Here is a 16,773-nt window from a genome sequence, read left to right as displayed (position 1 = left end):
AGGTACTAGAAAAGACCAAGCAGATGATTGACGAACAGCCCAACCGCCCTGTGCTTATCCTGGAAATGGAGAGTGGTGCCTCTGCCAAGGTAAGCTGTTTCAGATCTTTTTAAGGTTGGATGCCTGATGTCCAAGTAAGAAATTTTAAGAGTGCACAACATGATGACTATTGTGGCTGCTAAAGCACAACTGTTTGGTACATTGTTTATTTGTGTTGTAGATATGTTTCCTAGCATCTGCTTCCACTCATTGTAATAATTGGGATGCTGTGCTCCTGGATCTATGTTAGTTCTGTCCTGCTATGTAGAAACCACTGTAACTTTCATAGGCTCTGGATAGATTTTCAAAATAGTTAATATCTCCATCTGTGTGCAAGATCTCGTATCCATTCCTTACTTTCCTTCCATATAAGCAGTTACCATTCATATTATTTTTTTGTGTTCTAAAAACTTGGTTTGATGTAGACGTGGCAATATTTATTTTTTTCTTTACATAAAATAAGCTTTTATTTTTTTTTGCTAATATCTTCGGTTCTTTTGAACTAATTTGCATGAAACATCAAATAATGGAATAAGATTCTTTTCTGGAGTTTTGAAAGCTTTCTGCATGTGAAACTCAAACATCATGTTACGTATATAATGCCCATAGTGAACCTGTCCTTGCTAGAGAAAAGCTATTGATTGAAATGCTCAAATTTGGCACAGACTCTTAAGCCATAGAGTACTATGTGTTTGAGGCATGTCTGGCTGTAGAGACATATGCTGTGCATACTCATGCCATCTAGTGTTGTTCCGAATATGTGCAAGTTGTTTTTCTTTGTAGAAGTCTTTCGAGTAAAGCGGTAGAGTTACACCTCCCACCCCCTTGTTGTTAGATTGTTTTTTTTCTGCCATCTGGTTTGATGTGTGCTCCTTTGCTCCTGTTAAACACAATTGCAATGTTCTTTTCTGTTCGCACAGTACCCTCCCTCAGTTCATATTGTCTTTGATTGCGTTCCTATTTCCCTTGCACATTGATGTTCGCAATTTTTGATCAAGTGGGTCCTTATCAATCGCGGCCCCTCCTGGGCCTTGCTCGTGAGGGCCTACACTCGTTTCCATTGCAACGCTTGCGTACAGCTCTACAGTGATGGAGCAAACGCCTTTTCGTTAGTCTTCGTTGCCATGCCAAATACTCTCAGACTGGCTTACATCAGGTATGTAATGTTGGCCTCTCACCGGAACAGCTTGAGGCAGACTGCTACGCCTGCTGCTCCTTCTGCCTCAAGAAAATTCTTTGTGACCGTTGTGCACGTCAGCTAAGGATGTCGCAAGGAGAATGGAAGAAACGCCAATCCTTTTCGGTCTTGGGGATGTCGAAGGGGACCAACACCCACAGCCTTCTGCTGCAGATGAAGAAGCTTTATCCTTTGTGGATCCCCACCGAGACCAGGAAGACCGTCACCCAGGCCCTCGTCACCAGCCGACTGGACTACGGCAACGCCCTCTACGCCGGGACCACCGCCAAGCTCCAGAAGAGACTCCAGCGGATCCAGAACGCCTCAGCCAGACTCATCCTCGACATCCCACGAACCAGCCACATCTCCGGACATCTGCGAGACCTTCACTGGCTCCCCGTCAACAAAAGAATCACCTTCCGCCTCCTCACCCACGCACACAAAGCCCTACACGACCAAGGCCCGAGCTACCTCAACAGCCGAGTCAACTTCTACGCTCCCAAACGCCACCTCCGATCAGCCAACCACGCCCTCGCCGCCGTCCCCCGCATCCGAAGAGCGACTACAGGAGGAAGGTCCTTCTCCCACCTGGCCGCCAAGACCTGGAACTCCCTCCCGACCGACCTGCGCCTGACCCAAGACCACCTCTCCTTCAGGAAGAAGCTGAAGACCTGGCTGTTCGAGCAGTAGCGGCTCCCCCCCCCCCCCCCCCCAGCGCCTTGAGACCCCACGGGTATGTAGCGCGCTTTATAAGTGTCACTGATTGATTGATTGATTGAGGGTAGCTCGGATCCGACCTGGAGATAGAGGACCTTTCACACATTCAACAATCTGTGTACGGCGTCCCCTCCCCTTGGCACCATCCAGAGCAGCCTTCTGCTAAACAGCAGACTGCCTCTCTGGAACATCACACACAGGCTTTCGGACTGCCTCTGTTTTCTGGCCATGGTTAGCACTGAGCTACTTCGGATGCCACAAGCAGCTCGGGCTCTGCGCCTGAGAAGCCTTCCCAACCGAGTACTTTTTCACCGACAACCCCGGCAACGATTCAACACTACATGGAGCTGATCTGCACCTTCCATTTTATCCATCTCTGCACAGAGGGGACCATCCACACAGAAACAAATCGTATCCAAAGACCTCATAGTCTATGTCCAAGCCTGATTCTGACACAGCAGTCAAGCCCATCCTTCATAGACTACAGGAACATCTCGATTCCAATAAAAAACAACTCATCATACATACCAGCCACATCCTTACCAGACCTTCGGCCTTTGCTGCTCCACCATCCAAACGACAGCTATCATTTCAGGATGCCTTGGACACTTGAGTTCCTGCAAAAATACACAAGGCAGATACAGCCCCTTACCTCTTGCACCATCACTGCTACCTTTGCCCTTCCCACCTCATTCTCTAGAGGATCCACTTGACATTACAGTATAAGGATCCCCACATTCTGACACGATTGGGTAGGGGCGAGGCTACATTCGATATTCCTCCACAGGATGACCCATGGTACACATGACACGGAATCACCAGGGGATACAGACGCTGCCCTTTGCCCTACCCGCCTCTCCCCTCCTGATGACTCTACATCATATTAGGAACTCATCGAAAAGGCTGCCTCTTTCCATCAGATGGAACCTCACAAGGAGCCCTTAGAGGAGGACTTTCTTTTTTTTAAACACTTTCCTGCACTCACCGCACCACCCAATATCTCCCAATGCTTAAGGGCATGCTTCGTCACACCCCAGAGATTTTTAAAGTGCTTGTCTGAGCTAGAGTCAGAACACCCACTGTTGCCAAAAATTATAAGCTACCCCATTTATATTCGCTGTCATCTTCCATCAGACTCCCTGGTCATCACCACTGCCCATAAATGAGCTAACTCTCAGGCCAAAAGTGATACCCCACCACCAGATAAAGTAAACGTATTGATTCAGCCGAAAAAAGGGTGGCTGTGCCATAGGCCAACCACTGGCATATTGCAAAATCTATAGGCCTGGTTGCAAGGTCTGAACGTGCAAAATCTATAGGCCTGGTTGCAAGGTATGAACGTGCCCACTGGATCGAAATGGATAACCTTCTGCAATACCTTCCTTGAAGGGCACAGAAAACTGGGCCAACAACATCTATCAGAGAGCAAACTCATTTCATACACATCCATTCGTTGCCCCATAGATTCAGATAACAATCCTGCTGGAGGGGTAAATACCAGCATTCTTATCCAAAGACATGCAAGACTCCGCATCTCTGGCTTTAGGTCAGAAATCTTCTGGTCATGCCTTTTGATTTGGGCCACCTTTTTGGTCCCCAAACCTTAGAAAAAATAAAAAAGGACACAGATACGGCAAAAGCAAATGGAGCACTGGAAACACCAGCACCCTGTAGTTCCTTTTGCTGACCCTTCTACCATAGAGGTTCAAAGACCACCTCCTCTGAACCCCCACCTTTTATCAGTACACCCAGAGGCTAACAGTCCTCTCACGCAGGTTATTTTAGAGGGTCCTAAAGAGGCAAAAACTCCAGAGGAAAGAGTTTTGCAGCATGAATCTTTCTGGATTCACTATTCTGTGCATTATTCCGCGGTCTAGTGATTGGGTCCGGAATTGTAGTCTTCTTTTTTTATTTTTCGTAGCCCAGGTGGGTGTCGACGTCCCACCTTTTGGTGTCCTTCCTGTGACGTTGGCACGCTTCCTACGGAAGCTCCCACCCTTGGGCGCCATCTTCAGATTCATTTTTCCGCGGTTGGGTCTGGATCGTTCCCGAGAGTGCTTCAGACATTTTTGGAGAAAGAAGACACCAAAAGCCTTTTTTGGACGAAAAAAGATTGGATAAGACGACGAGAGACTGCAACATCGAAGGGGACGACGAAGTAACAGGAGAATTTCAGAACTTCGACGTCCATCGAAGAGTGTGTGCTCAGGGGGCCCCCTGAACGCAGGAGATGGACAACACACCATTCAAATTCTGCCGTACCTGCCACCACAAGTACGCGCAGAAGGACTAGCACCCGGTTTGCAACCTCTGCCTACCGGTCGACCACGAGAGCAAGGACTGCAACGCCTGCTCCGCCTTCACGCCGAAAACCCTTCGAGTTAGAGCGAGGCAGTGGATGGCCAACGCCAGCATGCAGGGCAAGGGCCAGCCACCATTACTTCGAGACCTGGGGCTCTCAACAGACGAAGAGGACAACGTCGCCGGAGAAGACGACGACTACCCGGTCGTAGAGACCGATAAGAAGACTCCTAAAAAGGTAGGAGACTCAACAGCCCCTAAAGCCCCGAAGGACACTCGACAGTCTGACACAGACTCTCGAAAAAACTAGGGCAAGTCCTCGAAAGCGCCGACGCCGAAAGCTTTGGCGTCCGCAGCTACATACAGGCCCAGCGGACCCTCCGAGAGGGACTCCCAGGCACCGAAAGCTGGAGACAGCACAAGTCGTTGAAAAATGTCCCCGAGAAGGATCGTTGGACGTAGAAAGAGAAAAGGACCCGAAGAGCACTTCGGCGCCGTTAAAAGACCCAAAAGCCAGCCCGGCTCACGCCGAAAGTTGCCTCGACGCCGACCAATCCCTTGAAGAGAGCGGCCGATCCATTTGACGCTGAACGCGCCGGCGAAATGGAAAAGAAAGAGACGGCTCGAGGTCGAAATGGAGAACATCCTGCAGGGCAAAAAATAATTTGACGCAAGGATGAAGGACTTCTTAATCCCGACGAAACCAAGACCACAGGTTGTCGAGATAACCGAGTAGGAGGACTACGACGTCGAAGGACAGTCGGGAAGCCGGGAGGGGCTGGAAGATCCAGAAGAAGAAGCCTCCTACTACGAGGAGGAGGGGGATGACGACCAGAGGACAATCCTGGGCTCTGCATCCTCTGAGACAAAAGACATAGAGTGGCACGTATCCTTCAAGACCCTCGCCGCCTGATGACATTGGGGTTTATAACAGTCATCAGAAACGCAGCAACAGCCTTCGGGGTAAAACTCGACGAGGAAAAGCAGAAGGCAGATTTCTCTTCCAGGGGATCCTCATCAATAGTCATAAGCACTGAATATTCCCGCCCATGTGCGGGACCCCGGAAACAATATAAAAATATATATGTATAAAACACATATATCTCGCTCCACATATATGTATGTACATGTATCATTTTTCTCACATCAATGCAGCCCCAAAACTGAGGCTAAACAATGCAAACACATATACATGAACTGCACTTAGTAAGGAATCAAAAAACACATTAGGTCAAAAACCCTTGAACTTTGTGTTTTAATGAGTCAAACCACTCATAAATCCTGAAAATTGCTTATAAATAGACATTGTTAGCCCTCAGGCTGCATTGCAAAACAATATCATAGAAAATGAAACCATTTTTACAATAACTGGCACCGTGCCTTTAAGGCAGCCATGACCCCAGGCTTCCCATCATGCCTCAGGGGTGACAGTTAGGTCAGTTGTTCTTTCCGGCTCCTTCAGTCAGGACCCTGGTGAAACAGCTCCTTTTCTTTTTGACTTTCTGTCAAAAAATATTCAACTTTAACTAGAATTTTTGACTTCACTCGACGTCTTTTAGACATAGAGTGCTGCTTAAACAATTTTTGTACTTAAAAAAGGTATTTTTCCTGTCAAAGATGCCTTCTCTCTTTAACAATTGTTCTTCATGTGGAAGGAAGAAGGCCAAGACTGACTCTCATTCAGTCTGTATCCTGTGCCTACCAGACTCTCATTCCTCTAAAACCTGTGAACACTGCCAGGTTTTATCTTCCAGGACTCCTAAAGATCGGGAGAGGATTAGAGCTTATGGGCTTTCTGAGAGAGGAAGATCTCCCAAGAAGCAGAAAAGTCGGAAGACGCGGTCGACGTCGAGAGAAGCCCCGACTGGTTCACATTCGACGTCGGGATCGGCGTTGGAGAAGCAGTCGACGGCGACAAAGAAGATGTCTTCAGCGTCTACATCGAAGGTACCTCCGCTTCAGTCAGTGTCGAGGGACAGGTCGCCGTCGAAGCGGAAGAGCTCGACGGCGAGCCGTATGACGTCGAAACAGCATCGTCATGCTGTGACGTCGAGGCATTCTCCGTCGACGTCGGTCCATCGGCGTTCGACGTCGAGCCATCCTCCGTCGACGACTAGCCATGGTCGTTCGACATCGAGGGAGCCTCTGTTGACACATCATCGGTCGACGTCGATGCAGCCAGCGTCGACGCCTGGACGAGAGCGTTCGACGTCGGAGCGGCATTTGGAGTCGGGGCACGCCCAGTCGCCGTCAAATCAACGGCGATCGGCGTCGAAACAGCCTCCATCGACGTCGAGCAGACAGCCTTCAACGTCGAAGGACAGTCATCGCCACCCGAGGTCGACGTTCGAGAAATCACGGTCGACGTCGAGGGAGCGCCTACCTGCTCGGCGTCGATACAACCACCGTTGAGGGAACAGCAAAGATCCAGGGAGAGAAGTTCTTCGCAGACAAAGAACATTACTCCTGCAAAATCAAAGGAGGTGGTTCGGGACAAGGAAAGTGACTTATTGGACCAGACTCATGTCCTAGAGCCACAGTTGGGTTCTCCAGGTTCAGCATCGGCTGCGGAGGTGGAACAATCTCCAGTGCAGGATCCTCCTGCCAAGAGACGGAGAATCGCAGAAGAAAGATCTCGCTCGAGGTCTTCCTCTGGATCTCTGGTGAGTCTTTCCTCATCTTCCTCATCATCTCGGAGTGGCAGATCCTCGGATGGACAGAGCGGCGCATCTAATAGGGGGAGGTCCAAATCCCCTGCAAGATCGCAACAGGATCGAACGGATCAACCTCCACGGTCACGTACACCTGCGAAGGATCCCGTCCACAAGTCTCCTTCTGTTCATCTTTCCCCAAGGTGGAATAGACCTCTTCATCACTGGGCAAAGGACAAGGAGATGGCAGATCGCCTAAAGCGATATCGAGACCAACCTCTTCCCCGCAGAGAACGGTCTCGTTCTAAGCACTCAAGTAAGAGACATTCTCGTCACAGAGAGCGATCTCGTTCCAAGACGCGTTCTAGCAGAAGATCTAGGTCCAAGAGGACACGTAGTTCTTCAAGTGCGTCGAGAACGCGATCTCACAGGGAGTACTCCCCGACTCTTACAAACAGTCCACGCTCAAGAGTGTCTCCAACTGAGGATATTTTCTCGTTCCAAGATATCTTGGGCAGGGGAGCCCTGAAATTGGGAGTACCGATGACAGCTCCACAAGTCAAGACGACTGTCGTATTCGAAACCCTGCAACATAGATCAGCACCCAAACCGTTGTTGCCGTTGGTTCCGGGTATAATGGAACATGTGAATGAAGTCTTCCTCACTCCGGCAACGGTGAAGTCCGTTCCAGCGAGGATTCTCAAAAAGTATCGTCCTCCGGAAGAGGATCCTCTGTTCCTCAAAGCTGATCCCCCGCCAGATTCAGTGATCATTACGGCGGCAAGAAAATCCAATGCGGTGGCTTCCTCATCCACGGTACCTCCGGATAAGGATAGCAAGGTGCAGGACTCATGGGGGAGAAGGGCGTGTAACACCTCAGCCTCTTTCCTCAAGGTCTCCAACGCGGAAGCCCTGCTCGGCAGGTATGACAGGTCTCTGTGGGACTCACTTCAGAGATTTACCGCAAAACTTGCTGAGGAAGATAGAAAGGACTTTGAGGAGGTTCTGATGGAGGGCAGTCAAGTCTCCAATCAGATTATAGGATCGGCAGCAGATGGGGCAACGCTGGCTGCGCATGGCTATGTGCACGGAGTTACAGCAAGGAGAACATCTTGGTTACGCCTCACAGCATTAAAACTAGAGGCTCAAGCAAGAATCCTAAACCTTCCTTTTTCAGGCACATCTCTTTTTGGAGCAAGTGCGGATGAGGAGATGCAGCGGATGAAGACCGAGTTGGACACTCTCAAAGCGGTGGGACTCGAGAAGAAAAAGGAATTCAAGAAGAAATTCCGTTCGAACAACAAAGGTTATTCGAAGCAGAGGGTTCAAACCCCTCAATGGCAGAAAGGCCAGAACCAGCAGGGCCAGCAAAAGGCACAGTACAAAGGCAAGGGCAATTCCAAGGGAAATGGAAATCAGCGCCAAGACAACAACTTCAATAAAGCTCAGCAGAAGCAATGAGTCTTCACTTCCCCCAGCGCCGTTACCCACTCCAGTGGGGGGAAGCATTGCACATCACAGGACAGAGTGGCAGGCCATTACAAAAGATCAATGGGTGTTGTCTACGCTGCAGAATGGGTACTGTCTTCGTTTCCATCGTCTACCTCCACACGTTTCCCAGATGTCAACATCAAGCCACCAGCTACAAAGGTTAAAGGCAGAAGTAGCTACACTCCTCGAGAAAGAAGCCATCGAGAGAGTTCCGGTGTCCCAAAGGGGGAAAGGAGTGTACTCGAGGTATTTTCTGGTCAGAAAAAAGGGCCAAAAGGAAGAATACAGGCCCACTCTGGACTTGAGAACACTCGATCTGCATGTCCGAAAAGAAAAGTTTCGCATGTTGGCGCTTTCACCAGATATATCCACATCTCAGGCAGGGGGATTGGATGTGTTCGATGGACCTTCAAGATGCGTACTTCCATATACCAATACGGCAAGATCACAGGAGATTCCTTTGATTCCGGGTGGGGACCTCTCGCTACCAGTTCAAAGTCCTTCCGTTTGGGTTGAAGCCGGCTCCCAGAGTGTTCACCAAGTGTGTCGCAGTGGTGGCGGCAGCTCTACGCCGCAGGGGAGTCTTCGTATACCCATACTTAGACGATTGGCTGTTGAAAGGTCCAACTCCAGGCAATGTAAGGAATCAATTCCAGACATGCATAGAACTTTGTCAGCGTCTACGTCTACATGTCAACTACAGCAAGTCTGTCTCACAGCCCACTCAGAAGATCCACTTCCTAGGAGCTCTGCTAGACTCCGAAGTAGGAAAAGTGTTTCCTTCGGAGGAGAGACAGTTTTCGATGGCCCTCAAGTGCCAGCAAGTTCTTCTCCACAGGTCCCAGAAGGTGCGGAAGATAGCCTCTCTCTTGGGGTCGATGGCTTCCTGCATCTTCCTAGTACCGAACGCCAGACTTCGGATGCGTCCTCTTCAGCAGGATCTGGAGGACAAATGGGACCAACACTCAGATCGATGGGACGATCGGATCACTTTGTCGGAGGTAGCTCAATCTTCCCTCCAGTGGTGGACAAAGAGACAGAACATGCAGGTGGGAGTTCTCTTCCATCAACCTCCTCCAACACAAACGATCATCACAGATGCATCATTACAAGGATGGGGAGCGCACATGGGACCCCTACAAGTGCAGGGTCTGTGGTCTCCCAAGGAAAGCACTTATCATATCAACTTGCTGGAATTGAGAGCGGTTCACCTGGCTCTCAAAGCGTTCCTTCCCTCGCTTCAAGAGAAAATGATTCTAGTACAGACGGACAACACCACCACGATGTACTATTTGAACAAGCAGGGAGGAACACGCTCAAGGACTCTGTCACTGGAAGCTCAGCGCATCTGGCATTGGCTTCTAGCTCGCAAGTTGTCTGTTCAGGCAGTCCACCTCCCAGGAGAGCAGAACGTGAGGGCGGACGCACTAAGTCGGCACTTCGAAGACAGAGAAGACTGGGTTCTCAACGACGAAGTGCTAGACGACATTTTCCAGTCTTGGGGTCGTCCTTCAATAGATCTCTTCGCAGACGACAAACACCAAATGCCCAAGCTTCGCCTCCAGGTTCTATCGACCAGGAACGAGAGGGAATGCTCTGTTAATGGACTGGTCAGGGCAGTTTGTGTACGCCTTTCCACCCCTTCCGCTGATCCCGAAGGTGGTGAGCAAGCTGAACCACTCGTGCACAACGATGATCCTGATTGCCCCCGACTGGCCGAGACAATGGTGGTACACAGACCTACTTCACCTGTCAGTGTCTCCTCACAAGAGGCTTCCATGCAGGCAGGATCTGTTGTCGAAGATGAACGGGAGGATTCACCATCCCAACCTTCCGTCACTGAACTTGGCAGCATGGCTCCTGAGGTCATACAGTACGGCCATCTAGGGCTGCCACAGGACTGCATGTCCATTCTGAAAGAAGCACGACGCCCTTCCACTAGACATTCTTATGCATGCAAGTGGAAGAGATTCTATATGTGGTGCATGCAGAATGGTCACAATCCGGTAAAAAGTCAGGAAGAAGCAGTTCTCCCATACTTGTTGTACCTGACTATAGCAGGTTTGAAGTTTAACTCCATTAAGGTGCATTTAGCCGCTATTACAGCTTATAGGCGATCACCTTCACAAACTTCTTTTTTTCAGCTTCCTGCAGTAAAAGATTTCCTGCAGGGTCTAAAGAAGGTGTACCCTCCTGTACCTTCTCCTGCTCCGCCTTGGGAGCTGAACCTAGTCCTATCAAAATTGATGGGTTCGCCTTTTGAGCCTATTCATAAAGCTTCTTTACAGCATATTTCCTGGAAAGCGGCTTTTTTGATAGCGATTACGTCAGCCCGTAGGGTGAGCGAAATTCAGGCCCTATGTACTAAAGAACCATATACAGTCTTTCATCTGAACAGAGTGGTGCTTAGAACACATCCTTCTTTCCTGCCTAAAGTGGTATCAGATTTTCATGTCAATCAGTCTATCTCTTTACCCACTTTCTTTCCTAATCCCTCTACTCCAGCTGAGAGGGCGTTACACTCTTTGGACCTGAAAAGGGTTTTAAAGTTCTATCTGGGCAGGTCCAAGTCTATTCGACATTCTGATCAATTGTTTGTTAACTACGGATCGATCAGAACTGGTCATGCAGCCTCGAAACGTTCTATCTCCAGGTGGATCGGTTCGTGTATCAAGCTTGCTTTCCAATTGGCACAGAAGACTTTAGGGGGTTCCCCTAAGGCGCATTCTACTAGAGGTAGAGCAGCCACGCCGGCTTACCTGCAGGATGTGCCCATGTCTGAGATTTGTAAAGCGGCGACCTGGAGGTCTGTCCATACATTTACCAGACATTACTGTCTAGATTCTGACACGAGAGCAGATACCCAGGTGGGCCAGGCCTCCCTGAGGAATCTGTTTAACAGCTAGAGTTTTTTGGCTGTTATGATTTGGTTGGTTCATGTACTTCTCATTTACCTGCAGGTGGTTGATGGGCTTGCTATTCTATTCAGTGCTTATGACTATTGATGAGGATCCCCTGGAAGAGAAGGATAAGTTACTTACCTGTAATCCTAGTTCTCTTCCAGGGGTATCCTCATCAAAGTCATAAGCAACCCACCCGCCTCCCCAGGTAAATGAGATTTGGTACTGTTTTTCAATCTTGTGGTTGAGCCCTGTCTTCAGGGTTATGCAAAGAACAACTGACCTAACTGTCACCCCTGAGGCATGATGGGAAGCCTGGGGTCATGGCTGCCTTAAAGGCATGGTGCCAGTTATTGTAAAAATGGTTTCATTTTCTATGATATTGTTTTGAATTGAATTGAATTGAATTGAATTGAAATGATCTTTATTCGGATTATAATAAATCCATAAAAGTACATACAGAATGAAACATTTTAAAATACATTAAAAACATATATAAAAAGTTAAAAAACGTTAAAAACAACCCAATTGGGCATGAGCAGCATGTTACATAGAGTGCGTGATACAAAAAATACAAAACGTTGTACAATCAGAAAATGCATTCATGAGTATCTGTTTAGCCAATACCAATAGTCATTGATTCCGTACATATAATTAGTCATCTATACTGGTTGAATTTAGATTTAAAGTGCATTATGCGTACATAGACCATTATGAATGTTCCATGCTTGCTCTAGATTTCACACAGGCTTTTATGAAGCAGCTTATAGTGTATATAATATCATCAGTTGGTAACATTTGCAAAAATTTGAATGCCAATTTAAAATCTCTCAAATTGTATTTTTTAAATATCGGCATTAAATAGTGATGGATATACAGTTTATAGTGGCCACAGAAAATAAAGTAATGCAATAAACTTTGTTTCCCTCCGGCAGAACATGGACAATCAAGTTCTTCTAGATTCTTATTATAGCCAAGTGGAAAACTCAGTAAATTTACAATACTACCATCTCGGAACCTAAATAGAAGGCTCCGGTTCCATCTTCCTATTGGTTTCGACAAATATCTACAGGGTTTGTGAGGTTTATTTAAATTATCGCTTCCTGTCTCAATCAGTGGAAGATATTTAATAATCGCAGGTTTCACTAGCACAGTTCTCATACGTTCCTCTTTATATATTTCAAACAGTGCCCGTTTAACAATATTCTTATGAGCAGGGACAATGGTATTTGGGGAGCTAAACAAAGAGCCGAGTCCCACGCTCAACAGGCTGGTATTGACTGCATTTAGCCAGGGTATGAGATGGGATCGTTCATGTAGTAGACAGTCTGTGATTATACTGCGGGTCAGGGAAGCCGCTGGATTTGTCCATAATTTTATCCAAAAAAGCGTGGGCCTTGACCTAATGAAATCCGCTATATATGGCAACATAAGTTCTTGGTGACAAATGAAAGTTGGCGCGCATGAAGTGCCACCCAACACCTTCCTGCAGAATCTATTTTCCTCCAGCTGCAGAGGCAGACTGTTGCAGTAGCCCCACACTTCTGCTCCATATGTCCCAGTTGGCTGACATTGGGTGCGGTAGATGTTTAACAGGGGCGTAATCACATCAGCCGTTCTTGGTTGACGAAGGGACAAGATTGAATTAATGGATTTACCAATCTTATTTCTTGCGTGGGCAGTGTGATGCTGCCATGAACCAGTATTGGAGAATAATAACCCTAAATAGGGGAAAGTGCTGGTGCATTTTAATTCATTATTACCACTTTTAATTGAAAGAATGTTGTATCTTTTTGGTCCACAGTTCATGATAAACGATTTTTTAAAATTAGTATTTAAACCTAAATCCGACATAAAAACAACAAACCCTGTAATTAATGAACGCAAAGCATTAGGAGTACGCCCCATTAGTACTGCGTCATCCGCATAAAGTAGGGTGGTAATGGGGGAGCCATTAATAATTGGGACGTCCTTGGAATTCTTGCACAGGGCAGGGCTCAAACCATTAATATATAAAATGAAAAGCAAAGGGGCGAGTACACAGCCCTGTCGGACGCCTCTTCTAATAAAAATATCATCAGATAATTCACCATCATTGTTAATGCGTACTCTTGCCTTAAGGTCCCTATGTAGATATGAAAGAAAATATACTAATGCATCATCTAAACCATAATCGAGCAATTGTGACCATAACCTAGAACGATTGACAAAATCAAAAGCGGAACTCAAATCCATAAAACCTAAATAAAGAGGGGATTTTTTAACAATAATATATTTGGCCATGATCAGATTTAAGTTGAGACACTGCTCAACCGTGCCAACATGGCTTCTGAACCCCAATTGGCTGCAATGAAGCACATTATTATCCTCAGCCCATTCCCTTATCCTCTTAAATAGTACCCTGCCAAGGACTTTTAGTGTGTTGTCGATCAGTGAAATCGGACGGTAGCAGGCCGGATCAGACCTGTCACCTTTCTTAAATATCGGTACGATGACACTGTTTGACCAGGATTCAGGGATTGAGCTGTCGGACAGATTGTTAAATAGGTTGCATAATAAAGGGGCCCAAAAATTAACTTCCGATTTAATCTGGTCAATAGATAGACCATCAGGGCCAGGGGCTTTATTACTGGCGCTCTCCAAGATTGCATCCTCCACCTCAGATATTAGAAAGTTCAGTTGTTTGGCGTTATTTAATGAGGATGCAGAATCTATAATAGGGGCTGCTACAGTATAGATTTTGGAGAAATGCTCCACCCAGACCTCACCGTTTATGTTACAGTTAATAGGTTGGATGTTTGAACCAAAGGACCTGAGTGATTTGACTTCTCTCCAAAACCCCGCAGTGTCTTTTAGCGAGGCAGTCCGTGTAAGTGACTCCCAATGGTTGACCACTAAGGCCTCGGATATTGTTTTGCAATGCAGCCTGAGGGCTAACAATGTCTATTTATAAGCAATTTTCAGGATTTATGAGTGGTTTGACTCATTAAAACACAAAGTTCAAGGGTTTTTTGACCTAATGTGTTTTTTGATTCCTTACTAATTGCAGTTCATGTATATGTGTTTGCATTGTTTAGCCTCAGTTTTGGGGCTGCATTGATGTGAGAAAAATGATATATGTACATACATATATGTGGAGCGAGATATATGTGTTTTATACATATATATTTTTATATTGTTTCCGGGGTCCCGCACATGGGCGGGAATATTCAGTGCTTATGACTTTGATGAGGATACCCCTGGAAGAGAACTAGGATTACAGGTAAGTAACTTATCCTTCTTCCTAGAAACACTGCTCCCAACACAAACTAGGAGCTAGTACCTGCCGATGCTCGACAGCGTCAAGGCACAGGGGAGAGAGGCTTTCAAGGAGCCTGCAACTTGCAAAGCCATCACACCCAGGACGGAGAAGAATTACAAACATTCCTCCAAGGACCCGCCCTACATTCAGGGCTCAGTCATGGCGGACTCCATCATTACAGCTACGGCAAGGAAGAGTGCTAACGTGCCAACAACATCAGGGCCACCCCCAGAGGAGGAAAGCAGAAGGATGGACCTGACTGGGAGAAAGATCGAAAGGAATGCCGCAATGCACTGGCGCATGGCAAATTCTAACGCACTGCTCAACAGGCACCAGTACCAGATCTTAGACAAACTGGGCCAGTTACTCAAACACCTTCCTGAAGAACACCAGCAAAGGACTGTGCATCTTGTGGAAGAGGGGAAAAACATGGCAAATTCTTGCCTCAAAACTGCCATGGACTGGGCGGGCACGTCCAGCAGACTCCTGATGATGGGCATCACGGAAAGAAGGCAAGCCTGGCTCAGGATTTCAGGCTTCAAGCGGGAAGTGCAACACAGCATCCTGAACACCCCGTTCAACGGATAGACACTGTTTGGTGCTCCAGTGAATGAGAAGCTCACCCAACTGAAGAAAGGTAACGAGATTGCAAGATCCATGGGGGGGCCTTGCAATTCAGAGGGACAAAGAGGGGCACCCCGTCACGAAGACCTAACAGGAGGGGAGGAAACCAGCCAGGAATATCGCACCAGGCTTTCCAGCAGTCCAACCAGTCAGACACCCAGACACAGCAGGGCAACAAAAACAACCCTGGCAGTACCAACAAAGAGGCCAGTCCTTTCGCGGGAGAGGGAATGGACGTGGACATAATAGAAGAGGGGGTCAACAACCCGCCACTAAGTGACTTTGTCACGCAACAAGTGCCCACCCATGCAAAAACTCCCAGGGTGTAGCACGGATACAACTACAAGGGAGTACACGAGCTAAACATCTGCGAACATGTGACACTGGTGGGAGGAAGAATAAACCGTTTCTTTTAGGAGTGGAAGAAAATAACCACAGACAAGTGGATACTCCACATCATACAGTTCGGGTACTGCATAGAGTTGGAAAGGAGACCACCAAACAAAAAGAAGGGCGCTAGCAAGGAAAGAGCTAGAACTACTTCAAGAGGTAGCAAAAGAACTCCTGCAAAAACTGGCCATCGAACCACTACCTTACAAAGAAAGAAACAGGGGAGTGTACTCAACCTACTTCCTAGTTCCAAAGGTAGACAAGACAATGAGACCCATCCTGGACCTGAGGTTCTTAAACAAGTACATAAGAACACAAAAATTCAAAATGACATCCCTACAAGAGGTACTGCCTCAATTACAAGGCGGAGACTTCAGGTCACCATAGACCTCAAGGATGCCTACCTGCACATCCCAATGAACAGGGGGCACAAGCATCTACTCAGATTTATCATCAACAAAGACCACTACCAGTTCACAACCCTGGCGTTCGGACTAAAATCGGCGCCAAGGGTCTTCACAAAGTGCCTCGCAGAAGTCGCAGCACACCTAAGAAGGGAGGGGATACACGTATACCCTTACCTAGACGACTGGCTAGTAAAAGCAAGTTCATATAAGACGTGCAAGCTGCATGCTCAAAGAGTGACAGACACACTGATGGGCCTAGGATTCTCCATCCACTGGGGAAAATCCTCAATGAAACAGTAACAAGTAAACCTCATCCTCGGAGCACAGATTAACACCCTACAGAACAAGGTGTTCCCCAGCGAGGAGAGAACGCTAGCACTTCTAAAGGAGACACGACTCTATCAGAAGGGGCGAGCTCTGACAGTGAGGACGGCGAGCAAAGTCATGGGCATGATGGCATCATGCATACATCTAGTGCCAAATGTACGGCTGCACTTGAGACCTTTCCAAGAATGGCTACAGGAACAATGGTCCCAATGTACAGGTCGTTGGGAAGATCTAGCGGTTGTAACGCACTTAGTGCAAGAAGAGATAGCATGGGGGAACATGAGAAGGGGGAAACTTCTGACACCGCCAACGGTGACCATCACCACAGACTCATCCCAGAAGGGATGGGGCGCTCACATGGAAAAACTCAGAGTGAGGGGTCTGTGGACACCAGCAGATGCGGTAAAACACATCAACTACCTAGAATTAAAGACCGTCTTCCTCGCAA

At 47.6% G+C, this 16,773-nt stretch overlaps 1 protein-coding gene across 1 annotated transcript in view; it reads left to right on the top strand.

The window, feature by feature from the left end:
* Nucleotides 1-16,773, top strand: part of AARS1 (alanyl-tRNA synthetase 1) — a 336,551-nt gene that overhangs the window by 271,693 nt on the left and 48,085 nt on the right. Inside the window, exon 19 of the mRNA XM_086945275.1 lies at nucleotides 3-89. Within this exon, the coding sequence (XP_086801401.1) occupies nucleotides 3-89 (87 nt within the window). The remainder of the gene's footprint in view (nucleotides 1-2; nucleotides 90-16,773) is intronic.

This window comes from Lissotriton vulgaris, chromosome 12, assembly GCF_964263255.1.
Source record: "Lissotriton vulgaris chromosome 12, aLisVul1.2, whole genome shotgun sequence".
In the NCBI taxonomy this organism is placed as follows: Eukaryota; Metazoa; Chordata; class Amphibia; order Caudata; family Salamandridae; genus Lissotriton; species Lissotriton vulgaris.
Note: the sequence above shows the minus strand (reverse complement) of the source record. Positions and strands in the feature narration are given on the sequence as shown.